This window comes from Herpailurus yagouaroundi, unplaced genomic scaffold (assembly GCF_014898765.1).
Source record: "Herpailurus yagouaroundi ecotype Mexico unplaced genomic scaffold, PumYag 142, whole genome shotgun sequence".
Classification (NCBI taxonomy): Eukaryota; Metazoa; Chordata; class Mammalia; order Carnivora; family Felidae; genus Herpailurus; species Herpailurus yagouaroundi.
Window position 1 is genome coordinate 48399642 of NW_024412397.1, and position 16310 is coordinate 48415951.

Here is a 16310-nt window from a genome sequence, read left to right on the forward strand (position 1 = left end):
TTCTCTTTGCTTTTTAATACTGTGAGGTTGAGCAAACACTGAGATGCTTTAATTTTTCAGATTAGCAAGTTTCCTTGAGGGTGATGTTCTTCAAAATGAAAAAGAAATCTATATTTGTTAAATTAAACCAACCAGATGGTGACACCGCTCAATATTTCTCTTGGTGTAGCTGCGTGCGGAGGTTTAGAGAATGAGGGTTAGCCAATTTAAGGAGGATATTCGAACTTGCTACAGAATTAAAGTACTTTACATATGTGGGCTTGGTTATCAGACTTGACATTTGCTTTTCAGAGTTATTTCTTAAAGCAGCTTTCTTTCATAAAAGGCTAACTGACTAACACCCAAAAAAGACGGCACTATATTCAAATCCCAGCATATGATACTGTAGCTATGACGCTTCATTGCTGGTGGATAGGAGAATAAGGCAGGGAGCGAAGTAGCATTTTTATGCATTCGTCACAAGGATAAAATAGTGGTGCAGCATTTTAAAGGAGAGGCCCAAAATTGCCGGGATATAAATTAGAATGAGAACGATGGAAGAGCCCATATTCTGGACTGGTAGCATCCTGGAAATACACTCCGATTGCTAGAATATTTGAGACTAATAGAATTCAAAAGTTACATCTGCCAATGATTACTCTTTTCCACTTTCCCTTTAAAAATGTTCGTTTTCCCATTTATTACATATAATTTAGTGTTGCAAGGGAAGGTACTGGGGTCAAATCCTCAGAAGAAGCCAGAGGACTCACCACACTGAACGTGATGAGAGAGAAGATGTAAGACAGAAGGCAGCTTTGCAGGGAGAGGGGAGGGTAGGGCTGGTAGAGAAGCCTCCGAGCCCAGGCAGGTGGGAGGGGAGGCCGGGAGCATCTGCACAGAGATCATGGTCATTAAGCTCAGCTTGGCCAAGAGCACAGTCAGCGGGAGTGGGGGCTTCCTCCCAACAGGTAGCTCCGGGAAGGGCTAATAACTGAGTGGGACGCCACTTCTTAGCCTCCACTAGCACAGTTCTGGCAAATCAGGGATCCCAGCTGGAGTTGGGGAGCTGCTGGCATAGGGTTCTCCTTCCAAACTCCACCCTTCCCTTTTCCGGCCTTCACATCTGCCTGTGAATCGTGCACTTTGCTTATTGAGCATGTGAGGGCCAGCCCCTTGCAAGCTACTACGTCTCCTCCCTGCAAGGAAAGCATTATCAACATTTAGCTGATGAGAAAATGGAGATTCAAAGAGATGTAGCAACTTGCAAAAACATGCGAGACAAGCATAATGATGCCAAGTTTACGGAGAGAAAGCTGAGGCTTAAAGAAGCTGAACTCTAGCCTATGGTGTCCACGGATTTGCTGCTCCAAGCTCCAGAGTGAACGTGCTGTGGGGGTGCAGTGGCTGGCAGCCCCCCTCTGCCGTGCCCTCAGGTCTGCAGTGGCATATGGATGACTCCCAGCCAAGAACTGAGCTCAGCAGCAAAACTAGAGCCAGGCCATTTATGCTCAACTCTTCTAAGGGGTGACCTTTGCTTTGCTGCTGCCCCATGGTTAACGGCGCCATTCCCGTCTCAGCTGAAGGCTCTCCCTGCCAGCCCCCCTCCCTCCACCTTTATCTCCCATAGGAACAATACATCTCTTGCACGTCTAATCCCATCTTGAATGTGCATCCCAGAGGACTGAACTGGCAAATGGCCCGAGGTCACACAGCCAGCAAGTGGCTGTGTGGGGACTGAACCTCAGTCTCAAAGCCAGGCCTTTTTGACCCCTGGGAAATTCTGCTTCTGGACATAAACCATCACAGAATTGTGGCACCTTGTTATTTATGTCTCTGAATCATATGAAAATGGCAAACCTTGTTTTCCTACTTTTATCCAACATAATTAATATGTCTTCACTTCCTCCTCCCCAAAAGTGATGTGACTTGTTAGCACAAGAAGTCCAAAAGTGGTCTCTAAATATGATCTATCTGGCACTGAGTCTACTTAAAAGGATTATTTTTCTCTGCCTATAGAATGCAGACAAGAAAGGTGATTTATAATAGAAATAAATAGCAGCTTTGAAAAGAGGTGTCAGTCTTATTTTTAGAACACCGTCAATCCTCCACCAGGGCTGGCCGGGGGTTGGGAAGGTTGTTTTGGCTGCAGAGCAGCCCCCACCGTGTGTGCATTCCGGCTGCGGGGAGGGCGCATGCTCGGGCAGTCACGCTCCCTGTGCTGTGGGGGCCAGCACCTTCTTTCACAGAAGTGGTGGTGCCGTCATTAGGGACAGGTGCATCGTGTCCCGCTGGCTAGCCTGCTCCGGGGCACAACTGTCGAGTCAGGTTCTGAGTTGGTGTGGGGGCAGGAAAATTAACAAATACCTGGGTTCCAGCAACTCCTGGGGAATCGTGAAGAGCAAGTAGCTGGTGGGACGGTCCCCAAACCTGAGGGCTCCGTGACTGGCCTGGGCCCGGGGAGGTGGCCGGCAAGACTGGGCCTCTCGCCACACCTCCATGCTCCTTGGGGAGGCCGCTGGTGTGTCCCGCAATGGCTGCCAGGGAGAGAAGCAAAAACTGAGGACAGCTAATCATCAGGGGGAAGAGTAAAGAATACTTATCTTGCTAAGTGGCTCTCGCAGTTTTTACTGTGATCCTAGGAGATTAATTCAATAGAGATGAATTTATCCTCGGGGAGGATGCATGTTCTTCCCATCCAATACAAGTCTGGTCTCTTTCCTGACAGCTGCTGCACCTGGGACCCGCGGGTATCCAGAGTCCCTCCCCACCATGGAGCCGTGGAATAATCGTCATGTCCCTTGAGAGAGCCAGCATTTGGCAGCAGCATGCCATGCCATGCCAGCCATTAGGACACGGAGCCACCAGCCTACCACCTCTCCTTGGAGCCATTCATTTGGGTTTGTGCAGCAGGACAGTGAAAGAAACAGAGAGCAAGAACCAGAAGGTGTGGGGTGGGGAGGGAGGCATGGCCTGTCTCCACATTAGTCAGTATTGACCTACGCACAGAAATGTGTCCTGGGCTAGATGACACGTTGAGCTTTTGAACAGAACTGAGTTTTAATGCCAAAAAATAACTAATAAATATCAAGTAGGGATGGAAAAATTGTTAGAAACTGAGACTCTCCAGCTGTTCTCCTGTTTTCTCTGCTCTGTGGAGCCCAGATTGCGATCATGTGTCCACAGCCCCCACAAGACCCAGTGCTCCGCTGGGTTCTCTATTTGTCAAAGTGAAGGGCGGGGATTCGCTGTGCCAGGGACAGGTTGAGGAATGAACATGTGACCTCCCTCTTGGACAATGAACCTTGAGGGGAAACAGGGGATGGGGCCTCTGAGAAATACGTCTTTGCTAACAAAGACGAGCTGATCCGTGGGTCTGGTGCTGAGCATTATCCTGTGAGGATACGAAGCCCTGAACTACGCAGGATGGAGCTGAGATGGGCCAGGCCTCAAACACTACCTGTCCCTGAACTGTCCCTTATGTGACCCTATAGATCTTCTTATCGTAAACCATTTTACTTTGGAGCTAATGGCTAAAGGCTTCCAAATTTAAATTCCTCCAAGATCAGGTTACCCTCCTGGACCTGATTCCTGGACAGGGTGTTTGGAATAGAAACTCGATACCACTTATTTAAAACGTTTTGTGTTGACACATTGCTGAGTGGAGATGGGCAATCATACCCACCAGAGAGTTAAATGAATTGCTTAAAACCGCTTCACATCAGCCCACCCTGGATCCTAATGGAGCTTCCTTACTGGGGCCTCGCTCCCTCCCTGAGTCTTCTTTGTGTGGCAATAGCAGTAACATCGAGATGAACAGTTTTCATAAATACCTTTTGTCACCAACTCTTCCTTCTCATAATGGCACCAACCTCCTTCAAGGCACCCAGGCCCTACATGTTGGCCATCATGGACACCCACCTCCCTTGTCTCTTCCCTGAGTTCAGTTTCCATGTCCTACTTCATTTCTATGACACAACTGCCACTCCCAGTCCCTCTGCCCTGAAAGCCAGACTCCTGACTGTCTTGCCTGGACTTTGTCAGTAGTTTGCCAGTTTGACTCCTTGTCTATAGAACTTTCCCTCATCAAACCATCCCACAGGCTGCTGCCTGTTACTCTTTAAACATGGTTTAAAGCAATCCTTTCAAAGGCTTCATGTTGACTACAGAAAAATGTCAAAATTACGTTAGGTCATCCTATCCCTGATGGGGCTCAGATGTGGAATTCTGAGCTTACCTCTGTCACTCCCCTTCCTCCACCCAATTTCCCCTGTTCACCAAGCTTTCCAACCCTGTCGAGGCCACAGGATGTGGTCTGAAGAGAACATTCTTTGAGATCTACAGCTCTAAGTTTGAATTCTGAGTCTACCGTGTACTGACTGGGTGCTCTTGGGCAAGTTGCCTTTTTTTTTTTTTTTAAAAACCTCTCTGAGACTCCGTTTCCTGACCTGTAGAGCTGGCATTTTATTCTGCTCTCAGAGGGGTGTGGTGAGAACCGGAAGAGAGAGTACGCAGACTGGTGACGATCAGAGAGATGTACGGGAAGTGTCATGCACCCGAGTTACACCCACATCCTGCCTCCTGACTTCGGGCTTCTGTTCGTGCAAAGCAACATCTACTTGTCTAAATCCAACCCATGCTCCAGACCCAGTTCGTGTGTCACCTCCTCCAGAAGAATCCCCCTGATTTGTGGGGCAGGGAAATTCCTGCCTGCTGCACGTTTTTTGTTTTCACTGAGGTTATTAGTGTGTATAATAATAACAGCCGATATTTATCACATGCTTACCACGTGCCAGGCAGTTTTCTACATGTTGTATGTTTAGCACCTCTTTTAACCCTCACAACAACACTAGGAGATCTTACTTTATATATCTGCATTTGTGTTTCAGGAAATAGACCCGCTGAGAGGTTAAATAATCATTCATGGCCACACACCTAATATGTGGTAAAGCCCGGTGCAAACCCAGTAAGTCTGACCCCCAAGTCTAGTACTTAACCACAAAGCTTTGTTGCTTTCTTTCTATTATTGAGCTTTTGGAGGCAAAATTAATGTCTTATTCCATCGAATCTGGGGGCTTGCACAGAACAGGGGCACAATTAAATACAGCGTATTCACTGGCAGCTCCCGCATCGGTGGACCCAGCCTCTGCCCCCCCATCCACTGAGGCCCACTCAGAGACAGTCCCTGATGGCTTTCTCTCTGTAGATGTCCTTCAGGCACCTGTCACTCAATATACAATATAGTCCACCCAGTCTCTTTTCCTCCAAATACTTGTCCTTCTTCTATGTCCATGAAATGGCATCTCCACCCATCCAATAACCCGGACTAGATGTCTCAGAATTACATTAACTCCTGCCTCTCCCTTGCCGTCCACACTCAATTATCATCTGGGTCCTGTATATTCTATCTTCTAAATAGCTTTGAACCCCTTTCCTTCTCTCCATCTCTACCATCACTGTGTTAATTTAGCCTCTCAGTAACTCTCAGCCTTACAATGAAAAAAAAAAATGAATATATGATTTCATTCCTGATGGAGCAGTCCTAAAGATGTTGTTTTCATATCAGCAAAATGACTACCCTCTATAAAGTATATTTCTTCGTAGTAGCATAAAACATTTCTTATTATGGACTATCTATTCAACTTCTCCAAATCACCGTGCAGCAAGGGAAATATTGGCAGACAAGTAGCATGGGGGTTGACGTTGAGAGAAAAGTGTGCTGAACAGAAGCACATTGCTCTTAGGAGGGTGAAGGCTGTGGGATCAAGCTATCTGGTTTTGAATTCCTACTGCACCTTCTATCTGTGGGAGCTTGGGAAAATTGCTTATCTTTCTAAACTGCTGCATCTTTTTCTGTAAGATGTGGCTAGTAATATACTTGCTTGGTACTATTACTGTAGTATGGTCATATAGAAGTACAGTAATAATACATCCCTCACAAGGTTACTTGCAGATGTAGTAAGAAAAGCCACTTAAAGAGCTTAGCGCAATGCCCGGCGCATAGGAGGTGCTCACTAATACCCATTAATCGTATTAACTGTAACCTCAGACACGGGGAGGTCATAGTGTTGACCTCGGCCACAGCAAGGAATTCTTTAAGTCCTAACGCTGTGTCCAATTCATTACAATGCTTCTACTCCTCCAAACAAGAGATTTTACTTCCTTTCAGCCTTAATGCTGCAAAGTAGAATCACCTGGAAGCTTTACAAACTCCTGCCACTTGGACCTATTTCAAGAGCATCTGATGTAATTAGGTGGGATGCAACCCAAGCACTGGGATTTTAAAAGCTCCCCAGATGTTTCCAGTGTGCAGTCAAGGTCAAACCACACTGGTATTGGCAAGGCCTGGGTGCAAGTGTTTATGTTGTCTTAAGAGCCAGGGTGGAGGGTTGTCTATGGGGAGGGGAAGGGGCATGACCCTTGTATTCTAGAGAAAATCACTATACCTGTTGGGTACACAACAGGAATATCAAAAGAGCGAGACATTGTGTATAGGAATTGAGAAACCTGAGATTCAATTTGTTCTGTCTACAAAAAATTGCCGAATTTTCATCAAGATACAAAACAAAAGCTAAAACGGAAACCTTTTTCACATTTTGGCATAATCCAATTGTTGATGACCTATCAATCCCTGGAGGCACTGACCACCCTTCCTGGAGGCACTGACCACCAAGGGATCAGGTGATCTGCACCCCTAACACCACCTGAGCCCTTTCCCCAACATCTCATGTGGGGTAAGAATCGCTCACGAGAATCCTCTGGGGAGAAGCAAAAGCCAGTGTAGGGTACACTTACCTGGTTGATACTGAAAGTGTGGGCTTTGTCAAACCTTGTAGAACCTCTAAGCAACATGAGGAAAGGTGGTTTATTTAAACTGCAGCCTCCCAGGGACACACCTCTCTTGGTAGATTTACTGGCCAAGTCCAGGACTGCAGGTCTCTCTGAGAGCCTGGAATGAGGGCAGAAAAGAAAACCACTGCCAAACTCTGACATCTCAAGGAAGATGCACTGGCACGAGAACTTGCTTTAAGAATACACGTTCTTACTGTCATGGTTTCCAGGTAAACTTTCCTCTCCTACCTGTACATTGTGTCTAGAGGAGGCACTGGGCTCAGAAAAGGAGGATGTGCTGTTACCCATGTCTGCATTCCCTAAAATACCCAGCACGGTGTCTTACCAGCAGAAAGGCCTGAGAAACTGTATTCACTTAAATGGTTAGGGCTGGGGCAAAGCCAGTATACTACAGCTCTTTCTTTGGAACAGGTGTCATCTAGAAATATGAAAATGAAATATGCAGAGAGGAGAAAGGTGGGTGTCGATGATCTAGAGTGATGGTGGACATCAGGAACCTCAGAAGTGAGTTTGTAGAAGGCTTTTTATCTTGTGCACTTGTGTAGGGGAGTCTCACAGATAAATCTGCTTTATCTTGTGATTGGTGTCTGAGCCTTGATGGAAAATAGGAGCCCCCGAGCTCCCAACAGGTTGCCTGAGTTTCCTTACCAGTCCTGGGATCCCCTTCTGCCCTGGGCAGGGCTTTGCCTTTTATCTAAAAGTGATCATCTGTGCTGATGGCACAGAGCCTGCTTGGGATTCTCTCTCTCCCTCTCTCTATCTGTCCCTCCCCGGGTTGTGTGCTGTCTCTCTCTCTCTCTCTCTCTCTGAAAATAAGTAAATAAACTTATGGGGTGCCTGGGTGGCTCAGTCGATTGAGCGACCGACGTCAGCTCAGGCCACGATCTCATGGTTTGTGAGTTCGAGCCCCGCGTCAGCATCTGCGCTGACAGCTCAGAGCCTGGAGCCCATTTCAGATTCTGTGTCTTCCTCTCTCTCTCTGCCCCTCCCCTGCTCACGCTCTGTCTCTCTTTCCTTCGAAAATAAACAAACATTAAAAAGAATTAAATAAACAAACAAAATAAAAGAAAAATAAGGTGATTATTTTGAATCAAAAGAAAAGAACATCTAAACATTTGCACGCTAGCACCAGGCTCCTCTCTCTCTAGAGAGACACGTTTGAGTTTGACAGTATGGTGGTCTGGTTTCCCAGCAGTACACTGGCCCATGCAAGCCGTCAGCCCCCAAAATGGGACAGATTCTGATTAAATCAAATGTGCAGTCTTGATTCAAATGAAGTGAAATTTCAGTTTGGAAAATTCTCAGGGCCATCATCCAAAAATTAATTTTGATAAGACCTTTTCCAAGGTTATGTGCCAAAGCTGCTCCCACAAAGGGAGGCAGGGAAGTTTTTGTGGGAGGTGGTTTGTTTTTAACGTGTGTATCTTGTCTAAGAAGGCACGGGCAAGTTTGTGGAATGAGGGCCTGGTGCAGCACGTGGTGACACATCCAGCTGTGCTACCAGAGCAAGGAGATGCCCTCCCTATAGGCAGGCGGCTCTCACACCCACAGCCACACACACAGGAAAGGACGCACCTCTGGATAAAAACATTGCTGATACAACCCTCAAAGTGACTTCCGCCCAGACGCAGGGTTTGCTGGGAATTTGACAAGTGTCTTAGCCTGTGGTTATTCTTCAGAGGCTGGTCATCAATGAGAAGCCGGAGTCTGGAAGAGGAGGAAGACAAAACAAGAGTGAGAACTGCAGGGAAGAAACGTTTCTCATCATGTGGTCAACTTATTGTCTTCGATTCAGACTCAGTATCTTTAACCTAAAGTAACTTGTTAGACCAGATTTATTTTTAAAGAGCACTTACATTTTTTTCCATGTATTTCTCTGGCACGGATTTTTGTTAAAGTATTCTATACGTACAGGAAGTTCACATATCCTGTGTACAGCTCAGTGAATTTTTTGCAACGTGAATATACCAATGATATCAGCGCCCAGATAAAGAAGCAGAACAGACCAGCACCCAGGAACCCTGCCTTGTGCTTGCTTCTCTCCCTCCAAGGGTATGACCACTATCCTGAATACTGAGAAAAGAAATTAATTTTGCCTGTTTTTGAATTTTATAGAAATTAAATCATAGGAGATGATTCTTTTATGTGCAGCCTATTTCACTCAGCAGTACACTGGGAAGTTCACTCATGTCACCCCACACAGTGGTAGATCTTTTTGCTTGTTACCCGTTTCACTCCTGCATTTTGAATATACCACAATTTGTATATCCATCCCATGGTTGATTGATTGATTTATTTTTTTTTATGAGGAAATTGATCCAGAAGCAGGAAGAAGGCAAATCTCACTAGGAAAACAGTGTCAGCATCAAGGACACATACTTCACAAAAAAGATACTAGAAAATTCCATTAAACGAAATAAAAGTCTCAAGAGCTCTGGCAGAAGGGCCATTCTACTCACCCAGAGTCATCATTTATTACAGATACGTAATGCAGCAAACCATCCGTGTACGTCTGGGGGGATTTAAAAATGGGGCTACTTCCATCCCTGGTGTTCAGTTCAATGTGACCATCTTCCAGGGTGACCTGCAGGTTATTTGCCTGAAATCATCACAGCATATGCCTGTCAATGTCATTAATTTCTATTTCAAGATTACAGGTGTATCAATACTGAATTTCTGATCAAAACCATGCATAAAACAGTTAGGTGGGTTTGACCCAAATGTTTTGACTTTGCTATTTTGAGCTAAAGATTATTTTTGATTATTTTGACTCCGTGTTTATGAATATAAAAGTCTTATCCAAATTGTTTAAACACCGACGAATCTGTCAAAAGCATTTTATGGAACTACATTCATAAACCAATTTAACTTCTCCATCAATTACACAAAACAGTTAAGCCATCTCTAAATGTTTCTATTTCTGTTTTCAATGTGCTTATGTTATTTTCATCAGGATCAACTCTTTCCTCAATTGTGTGATGAAGGTTTCATTCATCAACTGTTTTTCCATATATGATCATAACAATGATATCTTTTCTTTAGTCATTAGGAATTTTTTATTTTCTGGTCATAATTTCAAGGAGGTTCAATTTTCTGACATCAAACTCTGCAGATCTAAATTTTGGCAAGATGATTAGATTCTTTCTGTGGATTCTTAATTAAAAAATATGTGTAGAGTCAGTAGTTGTCATTTGAATTTTCCTGTTGTTTTTTCTTCTACCATGTACAGGTTTTTTTGTTTTGTTTTGTTTTTTGCAATTTTCAATAATGAGCTTTAGGCTAAAACAATTTTTACAGCATGTGGTTGTAGCCATTGTCAGCTTTATATTTTGATTTTTTCAGTTGGTACTATTCATTATAAATTGAATAAAAGAATGCCAGTTTATATGTATTTCTTAGCTAACCCATTATGAAGTTGAGGGCAATGTTCCTAGGATATTTCTAGGATTTCTAGGTCTAGGATTGATCTCCTCTTTTGCTAAGTCAACTCTTACACCGGCTTTCGACCGTTTTGTATACTGTATACTCAGTATCCTTATCCTCAGCAAAGGAAACAAATGTTGGGTGTCAAAAGAACTAGGTCATATCATCCTACTTTGACAGAAAGGGCATTCTTGCAGTCAAAACTGCTGGCACGTGCTTCTTCAGGGGGCAGTTAAAAAAAAAAAGATCTCTAAAGGCTGATTGAGCAACTATATCACGAGAAAAGAGACCTTCTAATATGATATAGCCACAGAATCACAGAGTCAGCTACCATTCTGTCTTTCATCGAATGTTGGATGCCTGTTGTGTTGTGTTGTGTTGGCAATCCTGAAGAAACAAATCCAAGAATGTCAGTATTCTACTTCTACCTCTATTTTACACCCCCTCCTCATTCTACGAGGGGATTTCTACCTATTAGTTGACTTCTACCCCTGTATAACAACACGAGTGAAACCCTATAAATCTACAGAGGGTACCTTCTTGCTGAAGAGAATTCTGTCCTGCTGTTGTACATGAACAAAAAGCAAAGGACCTTATTCCCCAGATGTAAATATTGTACAACTAGCTGATTATGCAAAAAAGGAATCTGAAGAACTATCTTTTGTAGAATCAAAAAAGAATAGTGGGGATATATTCTGATTTTTTCTTGTATCTAAAACTTTAAGCTACATCATTACATATAACAGTATACTTCACATTAACTCCTAAAATAAACCCAAGAGAAATGAAAATGGGTCCATGAATACATATAAATTCAATTCTGTAAACCATAATGTACTTCCTAAGCCTTTTTTCTTTTAGGACTTGTCCCAGGAAGAAGAATAACCTCCATGTTGAAATATACAATGTCCTTCACCCTGTGATGATGGATAAAATGCCTAGTTAATTTACCTTCAAAATGTCTCTACTGTTTTTGACATCAAACTTTGAGTCGGGTTTAAATCTTATTCAGTATTCATGCAATATTTCATACCTCTGTCTGGTGACTTAATAACAGGCCACTGGGTTGAAAGGTCTGAAATCCAAAGGAGGCCTGGAAGTGGTTGGGAAAAGCCAAATCCAAATTGGTGAAACTCAATTGTCCATCCCTGGAGAATGAGGCAGATCGCACGAGCTGAAAGGCAAACACAGAATACATTATTGGCATTGGAATCATTTCATGGCTGAAATCCAGTATCTTATTCTATGTCACTTCACCTGAGCTGATTAATGTGGTTTATGTTGCCTCGGGAAAAAAACAGAGTTTGCTTTTCTGCATGATAATCTACCAATCCTCTGCGTTTTTGTGTGTATAGTCGGTATTCCTTTTTTCCTACAAATTTAACTTGCAAACCTGAAGGCGTTCTGTATCTTGCAAATATGTAGGGAGTATAAATGAACCATTTCATCATAATACTGTGTGCTACTGGGAGACTCAAAAGTTGATGTGTAAATGAGTACCAAAGATGGTTTGGTTGGGGAGCAGTACTTTTCTACAAGGTTTTCAGTACTCACCTTCCAGTCTTCTGAGCACTTTTTTGTTACTCCCACAGTGTCATTCAACCTAACAACACCAGTAGTTTTCTTCAGATTTTTCATGCAGCCTCGGAAGGCAGGTGTAGAAATGTTAAACCTGATTTGGGGTACAAAAAAGGAAGAGGTGTACCAGACCAGGCTTGTCTGAGAATCAGACCTGAAACTCTCTACTTTGTCTGCTACTTTTCACCCATCAACAGGTATTTATTTTACGGGTGTCTGTTCTCATGGGATTTCTGTAACACTACTTATTTTGTGAAGCTGAGAAAATCTACTTCCTTTCAGTGTGATTCTGCATTCTCAGCTTTAAAAATAAACATGATAGTGTTGACAGAAGAATGGCCAGTGCCCTCAAAAAGTATAGAGACAGAAAATGTACAAGATCTAGAATTGCCCACTCCCCTTCCAGAGTAATGGTGGTACATGGTGAATAGGAAGTATATTAACAAATTAGTATACTATCAATATTATATAAATATATATTAATAAAGAAGTCACTTATTAGACCCGAGAATGCTCTAGAAAACTCTTAGCTCTTTTTTTTTCTATCCACTTTTAAGTTAGTCACCGTTAACTCAGTAGAAACAAACTGTAAAATTTGTGTTCTAGTCAATGATGAAAAATGTGGCTTGGTATTGAATCGATGCCAGGCCAGAACGACGGAAAGCACTGTGAGGATTAAACAAGTTCATGGGGACTGACTGGGTGGCTCAGTCAGTTAAGCGTCCAACTTGGGCTCAGGTCATGATCTCACAGTTCATGGGTTCAAGCCCTGTGTTGGGCTCTGGGCTGACAGCTCAGAGCCTGGAGCCTGCTTCGGATTCTGTGTCTCCCTCTCTCTCTGCCTCTCCCCAGCTTGTGCTCTGTCTCTCAAAAGTAAATAAATAAACAAACGACAACAACAACAACAAAAAGTGAATGCACTGGAATTGCTGGGCACTGGGTGTGGCATGCAGTTGTGAGAGTGCGGGAGGCGTATTCTGCTGCACTAGAACTGAGGGCTCTGCACCCAGACTGCCTGGGTTCAAGGCCTGTCCCTGTGGTTTGAGCAGGCGATCTAACTATTCTGTGCCTCTGTATCCTCATTTCTACGATGGGAACATGTTCATCTGTTTCATCGGGTTGTCATGAATTTAAGCGGGTTAATATGTGTAACATACTCAAATGATGCCCAGTATAGAGCAAGGACTCCACGTGAGATGCCAGGGTGAGTAACTCTCCCCATATGAGTACAGTCATCGTAATGAGAGGAATTTCTTGCTGCAGCAACTCTGCCTATGTGGCTACCTTGGCATTCCCCACTCCTTTTTCTTTCTTTTCTTTCTTTCTTTCCTTTTTTTTTTTTTTTTTTGCATTTCCCCTTGGATTTGACTTTTGCATCTGTCTGGAGCTGACTTCACATACACCATTAACACACATGAACTGACTGGAGTCCAGGCAAATAGTTGTCATTTCTTAAACAAATGATGTAACTAAGAAAACCCCAAGGTTCATTTCCTTATAAATCCCTAAGGCAGCTCACCTTTCTAAGTGGGAAGGTATCTGTATTCATTTTTATTCAAGTCATTATAAATAGTTGAGCTAACATGTAATATGCATACAATTAAATTTAATTAGAACGAAAAGGAAGAAATGAATCCTCGCTGGCATTGCAGCTTGAGCTTAATTATTTTATAAAGATGGCTTTTTGCCTTGGAAAAGAAAGAAAGTTTGCATTCATTCCTGGAGCTTGTCTATTTACACATATTTTAAAATCCATTCTCTGTGGGGTTTCCACACGGTTTAGACCCATCACCATCCCCTGAGGTCCTTCTTTCCATCAAGTGTAAGTTGAAGGAAGAAGGTAGCAGAAAAGCAAAGCGGAGAAGAAAGGCAGCCGGGGACAGGGAGCACCTATTTTGTGTCAGGCACTAGTATTCCAGCCCCGCCAGAACCTTTCGAGGGAGCTATTTTCTTCTCTAACATTTACTGAGCTCTCACCACCTGCCTGGCTGACTCTTTGACCCACTTTGAATCCTCACCCTGCCCTAAGAGACAGGTAGATCCTCTGACTATGTTCCAGATGTAGCATGGGGAGGCATGTGGAGGTCAAGCAACTTGACTGAGGTCATGCGGCAGGAAAGTGGCCACCTCAGTGCTGGGACCTGAGCGGTGTGGCACATACACTGGTCCTTGCTCTTTACGTTTACACCGTCTGTGTACTTCTAGCACTTGGAAGAATGGAGACTCTTTCTACAGAACAGTTATCTGCAGCGGAGATGTTAAGATGGAAGATTTATTCCCACTCTTCTTTGACGCGTTCTTGTCACTCTGGCTCATCTGAAGGCCTAGAATTCCACGTTGAGTCCAGGATGCAAAGGCTGAACACGCTTGCGAGAGGAATGTGACTGTGTAGGGGTGCAGGCTACTGTATGAATGGGTTAGCGCACGGGGATATGTATGCACACTGTGGGCCAATCCATTCACAAAGACCAACCTGGTCCAAACCTGTGGTCGACAGATTTCAGAGCAGTAAGAGCCAAATGTAATCCTAAACTCAGGGCTGGGTACTGAGTAAATGTCCAATAGATCCTTGATTTTTACTTTAAGAATTATTATTTTCGGGGCACCTGGGTTAAGCGGCCGACTTCAGCTCAGGTCACGATCTCATGGTTCTTGAGTTTGAGCCCCGCGTCGGGCTCTGTGCTGACAGCTCAGAGCCTGGAGCTGGCTTTGGATTCTGTGCATCCCTCTCTCTCTGCCCCTCTTCTGCTCACGCTCTGTCTCTCTCAAAAATAAATAAACACTAAAAAAAGAGAATTACTATTTTCATTTTAATGGTTTATTATTACACCGACACAATGGTGTAGGTCTTTCCCCAGGAAAGACTTCCTGTTGCTTGAGAGCCTCTGGAATCACCTGGGTGATTTTCTCTTCTCATGGGAAGCAGATGGGATTAACAGATTATGATTTCTGATTGTAATCCTAAACAAGTCATTCCCAGATCTGGGCTCCCACCCCCACGGGGATACATTATAGCGAGAGAGGACAGAACAGGGCACTCACAAAACCTCTTGGTCAGGGCTGCTTCATTTAGAGATTCAACTGGCTTCCTTCATTCCAAACTAGGTTTAAGTGCTGCTGTCTGTAAGGGCCTTCCCCTTATGTGGGAATCAGAACACCTCCCTCCTTTAGAAAGATTGTTTGCCTGCCCCACAGAGCTTGGGTGTGGGTACTTAGTAGGATTCCTGTCTGCCCACCCGCCCCCCAGTGGCCCCCAGACTCTCTGGACCATCAAAGATGTCACCAGAGGGATAAAGCAGGGGCAGAAATGGCCAATATTGCTTAGCATTTTATTTGCAAGGAAGTAAAAGGCCAGTGAACTCTTTTGACTGTCTTCTTTCTCTTACATTTTCCATCTGCTTTTGATCTTTTTTTTTTTTTTTTTTTTTTTGAGAGAGAGAGAGAGAGCATGAGAGAGTGAGTGAGGGAGGGGCAGAGGGAGAGGGAGAGAGTGAATCTTAAGCAGGCTGACTCAGGACTCCATCCCACAACTCTGGGATCGTGACCTAAGCCGAAATCAAGAGTCGGATGCTTAACCGACTGAGCCACCCAGGTGCCCCAGATGTTCTTATGATTTTAGTAAAAACTCAAAGTATAAACTCACCCAGAAAAAGAAGTAGTCCCTTGTTTGGAAAACTCTAGGACTTACTAGATTACTAGATTACTAGATTTATTACTAGATTACTAGAAAAATTACTAGAAAAATTCTGTATGTACATCTATCTGTATATGCATAACTATATCTATGTATGTATGTATGTTTGTTTGTTTGTTTGCTTGAGAAAGAGTGAGAGTGTGAGCAGGAGAGGGGCAGAGAGAGAGGAAGAATCTGAAGTGGGCTCTCCTGTCAGAGCAGAGAGCCCGACACGGGGTTTGAACCCACAAACCACGAGATCAAGACCTGAGCAGAAATCAAGAGTCAGACACTTAACCAACTGAGCCACCCAGGTGCCTTTCCACATATGTATTTCATAAGTGGATAGGGATGATAAGGCAAAGAAAGGCTGAGTGCTGACTTAACTCAAGGTCCCACTGCTCCTTAGTGGCTGAGCCAAGACTAGAATGACTTCTTCTTGATTATCACCCACTACCCTTTCCTGACTCACTGGCACCCACATTGCTACCCGTGGGTCTTCTGCTAACGCCGCACAAATGCAAACCACTGACCAGTAGCTTCCTCGCTGCCTCCGAGAATTCCTCAGTGCTCCGGGTGAGCTCACCTGCCCTACAAGCTTGACCAACACCTGTACCTGAGCTGCATTCACCCTTTTTCCAGCCCAGACTTCTCTGTGGAGGTCCAGGCCTTTGTCCAACTGCTTTCTGGCATCTCTACCTGCTCTCGGGTTCCGGGAACTCAGCCTGGCTCAGACCGAACCCATCCCCGTGCCTCCTTGCCAGTGCCATCCATCTGGCCAAGCACTGGAGCAAAACCCAGGTGTCAC

At 44.2% G+C, this 16310-nt stretch overlaps 1 protein-coding gene across 5 annotated transcripts in view; it reads right to left on the reverse strand.

Moving 5' to 3' along the window:
* Window positions 1–16310, reverse strand: part of LAMA3 (laminin subunit alpha 3) — a 279417-nt gene that overhangs the window by 13183 nt on the left and 249924 nt on the right. For all 5 annotated transcript variants that reach the window (XM_040479219.1, XM_040479218.1, XM_040479217.1 and 2 more), the window contains 6 exons: window positions 11806–11923; window positions 11285–11425; window positions 9288–9427; window positions 8404–8535; window positions 6772–6925; window positions 2344–2513 (listed from right to left, as the gene is read on the reverse strand). In XM_040479219.1, coding sequence (XP_040335153.1) covers window positions 2344–2513; window positions 6772–6925; window positions 8404–8535; window positions 9288–9427; window positions 11285–11425; window positions 11806–11923 — 855 coding nt within the window. The remainder of the gene's footprint in view (window positions 1–2343; window positions 2514–6771; window positions 6926–8403; window positions 8536–9287; window positions 9428–11284; window positions 11426–11805; window positions 11924–16310) is intronic.